Source organism: Cebus imitator, unplaced genomic scaffold (genome assembly GCF_001604975.1).
Source record: "Cebus imitator isolate Cc_AM_T3 unplaced genomic scaffold, Cebus_imitator-1.0 Scaffold715, whole genome shotgun sequence".
NCBI lineage: Eukaryota > Metazoa > Chordata > Mammalia > Primates > Cebidae > Cebus > Cebus imitator.
The window spans coordinates 282,070-293,315 of NW_016108030.1; the positions used below are offsets into that span (position 1 = coordinate 282,070).

At 39.0% G+C, this 11,246-nt stretch overlaps 1 protein-coding gene across 3 annotated transcripts in view; it reads left to right on the top strand.

Annotated features, from left to right (window-relative positions):
• IQCH (IQ motif containing H) overlaps window positions 1–5,518 on the top strand; it is a 265,140-nt gene extending 259,622 nt beyond the window's left edge. For 2 of the 3 annotated variants that reach the window (XM_037735050.1, XM_037735051.1), the window contains one exon: window positions 5,194–5,427. In XM_037735050.1, the coding sequence (XP_037590978.1) occupies window positions 5,194–5,352 (159 nt within the window). In that variant the 3' untranslated portion in view covers window positions 5,353–5,427. Of the gene's footprint in view, window positions 1–5,193 lie in introns of all 3 variants that reach the window. The other variant, XM_017518946.2, reaches the window with a different exon arrangement.
• Window positions 5,519–11,246: the final 5,728 nt, after the last annotated feature.

Here is an 11,246-nt window from a genome sequence, read left to right on the forward strand (position 1 = left end):
AAAAAAAAAAAAAAAAAAAAAGGACACAATCAGAAACCACATGTGGTTTTCTCTTAAAAGTCCAGCAAAAGCTTCATAAAGTTGTAATTGTAATACATTTTTAATTCAAGCTACAGCCTAACTCCTTTAAAACAGTAACATTAACAATATGATTTTATGAGCTGGAAGAATGACCACTGCTTTTCCTACCACATGATTGAGAAGATTCAGGAAAAGGTAGACCAAATATTACATCAGTGTTCACTGGTCCTAAAGGATCTATGCTCATCATTTACTGTTTTTGTTTTTTTGGAGACGGGATATCTCACTGTCTTGCCTAGGCTGGTCTCAAGCTCCTGAGCTCAAGGGATCTTCCCCCTTGGCCTCACAAAGTACTGGGTTTACAGGCATGAGCCACCTTGCCCGACTTCTCATTTACATTTTCAGTTCCTGCTAGCTGGTAGCATCATCTTACCTGTTAGTGCCATGTGCAACACTCTGAGCCTCTCTGCATTTGATCCATTCGGCCTGTCTAAATATAGCTAATAATCAGGATCAGGTGGTTTAACCTCAAATCCATGCAGACTAAGTTGATTCTGAGCCTGTCTTGCTGTTGGCAGAGTCAGCCACCCCTGACAAAATGAAGACTATCTCTCTGCCCTTTCTCTGACTTTCAGAATCATCAAAAGTCAGATGTTCTCAGGTAGCTTTTAATTACGTCATGGTCTCTAGCCTTCTCAGATGAATGATTGTTTTCTGGACTTTTGTTACATCTGAAAGCAAAAATTTTAAATCTCAGTAATATAGGTATAATAACAAAAACTTGAAGCAGTGGAATAGATTCATCTTTGCTAGTATTTTCTGTCTTCTACCTACTGGCATTATGGTAGGTATTTTCAGTTTTTAAACAAGGATTTACCAGCAAAGTAAAGGCTAAATAAAAATGGAAGGTGATGAGGCTGGGCACTGTAGCTCATGCCTGTAATTCCAGCACTTTGGGAAGCTGAGGTGGGCAGATTGCTTGATCGCAGGAGTCCAAGACAAGCTTTAGCAACGTGGTGAAACCCCATCGCTACAAAAATTAGCCGGGTGTGGTGGCTCCTGCCTGTAGTCCCAGTTACTTGGGGGGCTGAGGTGGGAGAATCATTTGAGCCCAGGAGGTTGAGGCTACAGTGAGTCTAGGCAACGGGAATAAGAATTTAAAAAGGAAAACTATGCAGACAATGCATTTAACAAAATTCAACACTCTCTTCTGATAAAAACATTCAACAAAGTAACAATAGTAGAAGGAAACTTCCTCAACCTTATAAGGACATCTACAAAAAAACCTACAGCTGACATCATAGTTAATGTTGCAAGACCAAAAGCCTTCTCCCCAAGATTAGGAGTAAGACAAGGGTGCCTGTTCTTGCCACCTCTATTCATCATTGTACTGGAGGTTCTGGACAGGGAAATTAGGCAAGAAACGGAAATAAAAGGTACTGGGTGCAGTGGCCCCCACCTGCAATCCCAGCACTTTGCGAGGCCAAGGTGAGAAGATCACTTGCACTCAGGAGTTTGAGACCAGCTTGGGCAACTTAGCAAGACCTCGTCTCTGCTAACAAGAAGAGGGAGAAAAGAAGAAATGAAAATAACAGCCTCTCTATTTGCAAATGGCAAATTCTTGTAAATGGAAAATCCTATGAGGCAAGAGGATTGCTTGAACCCAGGAGTTTGAAACCAGCCTAGGCAGCATAGGCAGACCCTATCTAAAAACTAAGAAATTAGCCAGGTGTGGAGGCACACACCTGTGGTCCTGGCTACTTAGGAGGCTGAGATGGGAGGATGGCTTGAGTTGGGTAGGTTGAGGCTGCAGTGAGCCATGATCTGCACTCCAGCCTGGGTAACAGAGAAAGATCGTCTTAAAAAAAGGAAAGAAAAGAAAAATTCTAAAGAACCCATCAACAAGTTTATAAGACATAAAATAGTATACAAAAGACAATTGTATTTGTGTAATGGATAATGCAAAAATATACTTTTAAAAAATTCAAGTTACAATAGCATCAAAAAGAATAAGATACTTAGGAATAAATTTAGCAGGAGTATAGGATGTTTGCAGTGAAAACTATAAGACATGGGTGAAAGAAATTAAAGAAGACCTAAATAAACAGAAAGACAGTCTATATTCATTCAATAGAAGATAATACTGCTAAAATGCTGATATTCTCAAATTGATCTATAGATTCAATGTAATTCTGATCAAAATCCCAGCTGGCTTTTTTGCAGAAATTGACAAGATGATCCTAAAATTCATGTGGAAATGTTAGAGACCCAGAATAACCAAAATAATCTTTAAAAGAAGAAAGAAGTTGGAGAACTCACATTCCTCAATTTCAAAACTTACTACAAAGCTACAATAATAAAGACAGTGTGGTACTGGCATAAGAATAGAGATATAGATCAATGATAGAACTGAGTCAGAGATAAACTATACATAACGGCCAATTGAATTTTGGCAAGGGTGCTGAAACAATTCAATGAAGAAAAAATAACTTGTAAATAAATGGCATATACAAATATTAAGTTAGACCTCTACCTCACATCATATATAAAAATTAAGCTAAAATGGGCCAGGCGCAGTGGCTCACACCTGTAATCCCAGCACTTTGGGGGCTGAGGTGGGTGGATCACCTGAGGTCAGGAGTTCAAGAACAGGCTGGCCAACATGGTGAAACCCTGTCTCTACTAAGAATATAAAAATTAGCTGGGCATGGTGGCATGCCCCTAGCTACTCGGGAGGCTGAGTGAGGAGAATCACTTGAACTCAGGAGGCAGAGGTTGCAGTGAGCCAAGATTGTGCCACTGCACTCCAGCCCAGCCGACAGAGTGAGACTCCGTCTCAAAAAAAAAAAATAAACTTAAGTTAAAATGGATCAAAGATTTAAATGTAAGGGCTAAAACTGTAAAACTCTCAGGAAAAAAACATAGATATAAACCTTCACGACCTTTGGTTAGCAATGGCTTCTTAGACATGGTGCCTAAAGCACAGCAATCAACGTAAAAATAGATAAATCGGACTTCATCAAAATTTAAAACTTTACGCATCAAAGAACACTATCAACAGCCTACAGAAAGGGAAATAATATTTGCAACTCATGTACCTGGTAAGGCGTAGTATCCACAATATATAAAGTACTCTTACAACTCAACCACAGAAGGACAAGTAACCCAGTTTTAAAAGGGAGCAAAGGGTTTGAGTAGATGTTTCTTCAAGGAAGATATGCAGGCCAGGCGCAATGGCTCACACCTGTAATCCCAGCACTTTGGGAGGCTGAAGTGGGAGGATCACCAAGGCCAGGAGTTTTAGACTAGCCCAGGCAACATAGTGAGACCTCAACTCCATACACACACATATACACACATTTTAATTAGCCAGGCATGGTGGCACACACCTGTAATTCCGGCTGCTCAGGAGGCTGAGGAGGGACGATTGCTTGCGCCCAGAAGGTCAAGGCTGAAGTGAGTTATAATCACACCACTGCACACCAGCTCAAGTGATAGAGCAAGACCCTGTCTCAAAAAAAAAAAAAAAATGTACAAATGGCCAAGAAGTATATGAAGGAATGCCCAACATCATAAGTTATTAGGGAAATACAAATCAAAACCACAATAAAATATGTTATACCTAATAAGATGGCTACAGTTAAATAAAAAGGCAATAACAAGTGTTGGTAAGGCTGTGGAGAAACCGGAACTCTCATATATTGCTGGTAAGAATTTAAAATAGTATCACAGATATGTAAAGTTTAGCAGTTTATAAAAAAATTAAGTGTCAAATTACCATATGACCCAGCAATTCCATTTCTAGGTATATGCCCAAGAATATTGAAAACATGTTCATACAAAAACATGTACATTAATATTCATAGAAGTAATATTCATAATAGCCAAAAATTAGCAACAACCCAAATGTCCATCAATGAAGAAATAAGTGAATTTTATTCTATTCTATTCTATGATAATATTTTATATAATGGGATATTATTCAGCTCTCTAAAAGGAATAAAGTACTGATCCATACTACAACATGGATGAACCCTGAAAACATTGTACTAGGTAAAATAAGGCATTCACAAAAGGTCACATATTATACAGTTTCATTTATAAGAAATGTGCTGGAGAGGCAGATCCATAGAGACAGAAATAGATTAGTGGTTGCCAGGGGCTGAGGGAGTGGGATGAAATGGGGGGTGACTGCTAATGGGTGCAGGGCTTCTATTTGGGGTGATGAAAATGTCCTGGAATTACATAGTGGTGATGATTACTTGCAATATACTAAAAACCACTGAATTGTACACTTTATAAGGGTGAATTTTATGGTATGGGAATTATACCTCAATAGAATATAAATAAAGTAAATGAGAAGGTGTCATTTTTTTTCTTCCCAGCAACCAATGGAAAGAAACCCTCCCATCAGCCTGTTAGCCCTCTTTTTTTTTTTTTTGAGTTGGAATCTCACTCTCTCACCTGGACTGGAGTGCAGTGGCACGATCTCAGCTCACTGCAACCTCCACCTCCTGGGTTCAAGCGATTCTCCTGCCTCAGCCTCCCAAGTAGCTAGGACTACAGGCACACGCCACCTCGCCCAGCTAATTTTTTGTATTTTTAGTAGAGATGAGGTTTCACCCTGTTAGCCAGGTTGGTCTCAATCCCCTGACCTTGTGATCCACCAGCCTCAGCCTCCCAAAGTGCTGAGATTACAGGCATGAGTCACCGCATCTGGCTGCTAGCCCTCATTTTAGGGTGACTAGGCCAATGCTTCTCAAATTATCTATAATAAAGAGCCTATTTGTTTTGTTTTGTTTTTATCTAACCTATGACAGATCAATATTAACAAAATAGAGCAAATTTTAACAAAAAAAAAGAGCAAAATTTAATTACTGGAAAAATAAGATTAAAAAATTAAAGACCTACAGTTTAGAAGCCCAATTTTTTTTATTATTAGACATGATAGGCATAAAAATTCTAAAAAGTTTTCCAAATTCTCTCAGTTTTTTTATTCATTTCAGCAAGACTGGTAAGCCATCATTTGTAGACAAGTGCCAGTCAGTAGAATGTATTCTGAATAGAAGTGGTTTAAACCATGGCGAACTCCCAAAGGGAGCGGATGCTTGGGGGAGAGGGATTGTAAAACGTCTTTAAGTAACAAATACTGTCTTTACTGTTTACTTACAGACCACCATTGCTGATATTGAAACTATTCTAGGAGTAACAAAGGAAAACAAAATGAGGTTTGAAGAGGAACAACAGTCCAAAGATAATAAAAACCTCTCTAAGCTGAAGAGATGGTCCTGGAATACAGTACCTAACCTTTTGGATCCTAGTCTGAAATAAACAGGGCAATATTTCTTTTGCTGTTAGAAATCAAAGCCAGGGGAAATTGGCTTGCTTTGTGTGCTAGGAGGTGAGTCAGAACAGATTTTAATGAAATGCTCTTTTTAAAAAATTGTTTATTAAGTGATCTTATTTTACTTATTGAACCAAAACTTATTTGTGTTTTTACTTGAGAGTGTTGAACAATCCCTTCTTCTTCTCAAATTCAGGAAAAAGTAATCTGATAAAAGAAGAAAGTTAAGTCTTCCTGATATCCACTCTACATGTGCTTCCTCATAGGCTTCAGGATTATGCAGCTTTTATTTTTTATGTTTTAGAAAGTTTTCTCCTACTTCTAATAGTCATTGATCTTCTGCATTTATAGAGTTGAACAAAGGCTTAATCGCTGTTATTTGTCAAAACACAACTGCCTTTTTTTCAAAACTTCAAATTTATATTGAAATTATATTTATATGAATTTTTAAGTGACTCTTTATCATTCATCCTGCTTTTTTGTTATACCAAACCACTATTGTCTGCTATTGCTATTTTTCAAAAAGTAGGAGAAGCCAACATCTAGTTAACCAGAGCATCAGAATGTATCTAGGTGGCAGCATCTGCTCTTAGTTTAAGATGGAGTGTAACTGGAGCCCTGTAGCTTGAATAACATTTGTATTCTCTAGTTCTCCATTTAATACAGCAGTGGGTTTTTTTTTCAACCTTAGTTCAACAGTACAATACCTTTAAAAAGTCAGATTGTTAAGATTATGTAGTGCTGACACTAACTTTCAGCATTGACTTCATAATTGTCCAAAAATATTTCTACATCCGCTAGCTTTACTGAAGGGCGAAATAAGCAAGTTACAACACCAAAACCATGTATTTTTTTTTTTAATTTATTTTGTTGCATTTTAGGTTTTGGGGTACATGTGAAGGACATGCAAGATTGTTGCATAGGTACACACACGTGGCAGCGTGATTTGCTGCATGCATTGTTTTAAAGAATGACCTTTATGTCTATAAAAATATTTTCATGTATTGGGGAAAGGAGGAGGATTTTTACCTATGGAATTTCAGTCATCTGTTAACTGTGCTTCAGCCACAGGCTAAGAGTTTCTGTAATAAAATTAACATTTCTGTGCGAAAGCTTTTGTTTTGCTATAGTTGGAAATACATTAATTAGCCAGGTTTCCTGCCTGTGCTAGGTACAACGCTGACCTCTTTTTCTTGCCAGATCTCTCTCATCCATTCGAGAGGCGCATTGTCCAGACACTTGACAGATAGGAAGTACTACATGCCCATTAGAATCGCGCCTCAATTGAAGCCAGAGCAACATAAGGTCCAAGAGACTCATTAGTTCACTGGCACAATCGTGTCCTGAGAGTAAATGAAACCCTCTGTCTCCTTATGGCTCTCATCTGCTCTGGACTTTAAAAGAAAACTGTCTCCGTTTTGTTCGGCACAGTGGTGGATCATTCACATGGCGAGAGCCCCTGCTAAACAGTACAAAACTGTTAAATCTATCGGGAAGTTTTGCATGTGAATTTTGATTAGCACTCCTGAGGCTCAAGCTGCTGGCAGTAGTCAAACGAGTTCACCATCCTGTACCCATTGTGTTACTCACTTGATTGGTTTCTCAAACAATGCCACGTTCTTCCTTTGCAGCCATCGTTTGCATACACTGCAGAATTCAGACCTGTGATCCAGATTCATGTCTCATTAGAAAGCGATTGGGAGCAAGGTTCTCTACCTAAACATCTACAGCTTCAAAATTAAAGGAGAAAAATTGGTATAACAAAACAATCACTTCAAGTAATTAAGTGGAAGAAGCCAGAGGACCAGATTAAATTAGTGACATGTTTTAATTACAGAACATTTGAAAAGAAGCAGTAGTCCATTATCTTTAGCACGTATATGCTACAAAGATGCTGTGCTCTTGGTAAACTAAGGCATGTTTGAAAAAAGAATCATTTGTGTGTGTACAATATCTAAAGTATCCTGAATATAATTTAGTCATGATGAATTAATTACTGAGCTTTTGCGCTTCTAAATAGGAAAGCAAATATTTGTTGGTAAGAGGATTTTGGGGAAATTATGTACCATTTTCCAGGAAGTTTTTGGGAGAAGCATACATTAAACAATAGAGGTATCTTTGTATGAGAAATGATCCTGTTTTTTTGTTTTTGTTTTTGGTTTTTTGTGTGTGTGTGTGTGTGAGACAGAGTCTTGCTCCTTCATTGGCTGCAGTGCAGTGGAACGATCTCGGCTCACTGCAACCTCCCCTCCCGGGTTCAAGAGATTCTTCTGCCTCAGCCTCCCGAGTAGCTGGGACTACAGGTGTGTGCCACCATGCCCATAATTTTTGTATTTTTACTAGAGATGGGGTTTCACCATGTTGGCCAGGATGGTAAAATGACCCATTATTTAATGTTGAATGTTTGCAGTGGTTGGAGAGTGTTATTGGATATAAGTATTTCCCTTAATATATTACCTATTTTGTATTGACTTTAAAGAAACCAAAGAGATTATAATATTAAATGTTTACTGCCTACTGTGCTGTCTATTTAGTGACCTTTCCATAAGCTACTTACAGTTACTTACAGAACAAACTGGGAGACAGGGATGCACCGTGCTAGAAGCTTCATATACACTATTTCATTGCATCTTTTCAACAACTCCAGGCATGTAAGTACTACAGCTGTTCTCATTTTACATAGGAGGAAATTGAGATTTAGTGAGAGTGTCTCACCCCATGTCTCAGGCTAAATGAAAAGAAATTTGGGATTTGCTCTCTTTTACCACAAATTCCAGCATGTTGTACGAAGTAGAAGGTTTAGTTTCACTTGTCCCAGATCATGCAAGGGATTTGCACATTTTTAGAATAACATGCTCTAGCGTGTTGCTTAAAACATAGAAAAGGCAGCTGTAACTTAACGCATACTTCCTGCTAATGAAATGAGCTTGACAACTGACAGCATGGTAAGGCATTGCAATTATCTGATCAAAGTCAGAAGAAAAAAATGGTGTCAGTGGAATTCTCCTATGGTGATGGATCTGTAAGACTTTGGTGGAGAATGATGTTGGAAAGGCATAGAATTTGGAAGCTGGGAAGTCATTCCCTGAAGTTTCAAGAGATGAGTATTAGGTTAAGAAATCCTGGAAGCATTGGGAAAGGCTTCCAACAAAATGTAGGGTAGCCTGGAAGAAGTTTGGGGAGCCTTATTTCAGCTATGTCATCCTAAGAATTGTGAGCATCCTGTTTTTTAAGTATAAAAATATGTATTTTTATCCCACGTAATGGATCAGTAACCATCTGATAGCTTTAACAATTAATAATCATTTGTATTCATTTGGCACCTTTCTTCTCAAGAAGTGCTCAAAGCACTTTACATTTGTTACCTCATTAATTCCCAACACTGTCCCTGTGGGGACGGTAATAAGTATTTTAACATTTAAATGTTTATCTTTCAGAATTTCTCAAGCATACATTAATTATATTTCCAAAAAAGTAAATGTTCATTAGTTTTATTTTACTGTTCCTCTGGTTTTAACGTGCATAACAAATTTGTGCTACTCTTTAAATGTACTAATCATGGTAAATCGTATCTGGAAACTGTAAATGAAGTTGCCAAGATAATGTGAGGGTGGCAGCTGGGGGAGGGAGGAAGCATTCCACTGCACTTTTCTCGCTGGAAGTAGTTTGGATCAACCCATCGCAGTGGGCTCTTCTGTAACTTCTCCGAACATCTTTCCTTCCAAGAGGCCTGCCCCAGGAAGGCCAGGACAGTATCTAAGCCCTCGAGGCCAATAGAGCTGCTATTTATACCGTCGTTTTATTAATGATTTTGTCAACGGGGAACAGAAGCTTGATGCCTGCTGTTAGGAATTACATCCCAAAGAGTCGCAGAATAATAAGGGCCAGGAACTGGTCTCCCCAGCCCTCCCTCTCTCGAGCCTGGCCAGACCTTCCTCAATTTTCTAACTAGAAAAATGGCAGAGCAGATAGTACCTGCTCCTCAGGGAAGCAGTCGAGATGGATTGGCCAATGTTGGGAGAGTGTTTCAAAGATGCAGCGTTCCACATAAATGTTTAAGTATTATGATTACATGGCTACTTCAAATGGAAGTTCTAACTTTGAAATGTGATTATACACTTTCCAAAAAAACCTTTCATAACCACATATATAGGTTTATTTTTCACTCTAACAGTCTGACTCGTGGTTGTGAAATTTTATTGCACTTGATGGAGGGCCTTGGCTTTTATTAGTTTTAAACTGCTGGTTTCTGGGGTATTTATGTAAATGAGGGAAAGACACCAAAACAGTAAATAATAAGCATGGCCCTGCTGTTTAAAAATCTGTTGGTGAAAACAACTTTTGTTAGAAGAAGACCCTATACATAGAACAGAAAAATAGAGCTTTAGCTTTCACATTTTGTTTCACTTCTATGATTGTCACCATATATATGTGCGTCACCACACACACACACACACACACACACACAGGCAGAAAGGGGAGAGAGAGAGAGCACACACACAGGCAGAAGGGGTGGGGGAGAGAGAGAGAGAGAAGTGAGCAAAATGCTACATTTTAAGATTTTTTTATTTAACAAACTGTTATAAAGTATACCAGATGGCTAATTACAGCTGGCAGAAACAAAGGCCACACCCAAGTTTACTGCAATCGCCTCATAAGGAATGTTATGATGAAATCACGGTCCCATAAACTCGACAGCAAAACAGCAGACCTTCCACTGGTTGCAAAAATCTTGAAATTAAAATTAAAATTTTGATTCATTTAAAGATTCATGCCACTTTGCTTCCCGGGAGAGGACACGAAATACTTTACAATCATTGAAAAACTCTCAATTATTTAGGAGCATGCTCTTTGTTTCCAGATTCCCTTTACAATGGCTTTTCATTTTCTTGGGCTTTATTTTTCCAAGTTGAAAATCTATAAACGCACTGTTAGGCCAAAAAATTAGATCATTTGCAACAATAGTGAAGAATCAGAAAGGTCTAAATGTTCAATAATAGGGTATTGCTTTAAAAATATGGAATATCTACATGAAAGACCTCTATACAGCCATTCAAAAATCATGTTTCTACACCGACCATACAATCCAGCCATTCCACTCCTATGTATTTGCCCAAGAGAAAAGAAAGCATATGTCCATACAGACTTGCACAGGAATGATCAAAGCAGCTTGGTTTACAATAGCCCAGGGCTGGAAACAACCCAAATGTCCGTTAGCAGATGAATGAATTAAAAACTTTGGCTGGGCACGGTGGCTCACGCCTGTAATCCCAGCACTTTGGGAGGCTGAGGTCAGGAGTTCGAGACCAGCATGGCCAAGATGGTGAAGCCACATCTCTACTAAAAAGGCAAAAATTAGCTGGGCATGGTGGCGCAGGTCTGTAATCCCAGCTACTTGGGTGGCTGAGGCAGGAGAATTGCTTGAACCTGGGAGGTGGAGATTGCAGTGAGCCGAGATCGCACCACTGCACTCCAACCCAACAGCAGAGTGAGACTCCATCTGAAAAAACTAAATTAGTGGGGGCTGGGCGTGGTGGCTCACGCCTATAATCCCAGCACTTTGGGAGGCCAAGGTGAGCGGATCACCTGAGGTCAGGAGTTCAAGGCAGCCTGACTAACATGGTGAAACCCGTTTCTACTAAAAATACAAAAAAGTAGCCAGACATGGTGGCAGGTACCTGTAATCCCAGCTTTCTCCAGAGGCTGAGGCAGAAGAATCGCTTGAACCTGGGAGGCAGAGGTTGCAGTGAGCTTAAATTGCGCCATAGCGCTCCAGTTTGGGCAACAAGAGCAAAACTCCGTCTCAAAAAACCAAAAAAACTGTAGGATATTCATAAAATGGAACACGACTGAGCAATGAAAAGGAATAAACTATTGATAA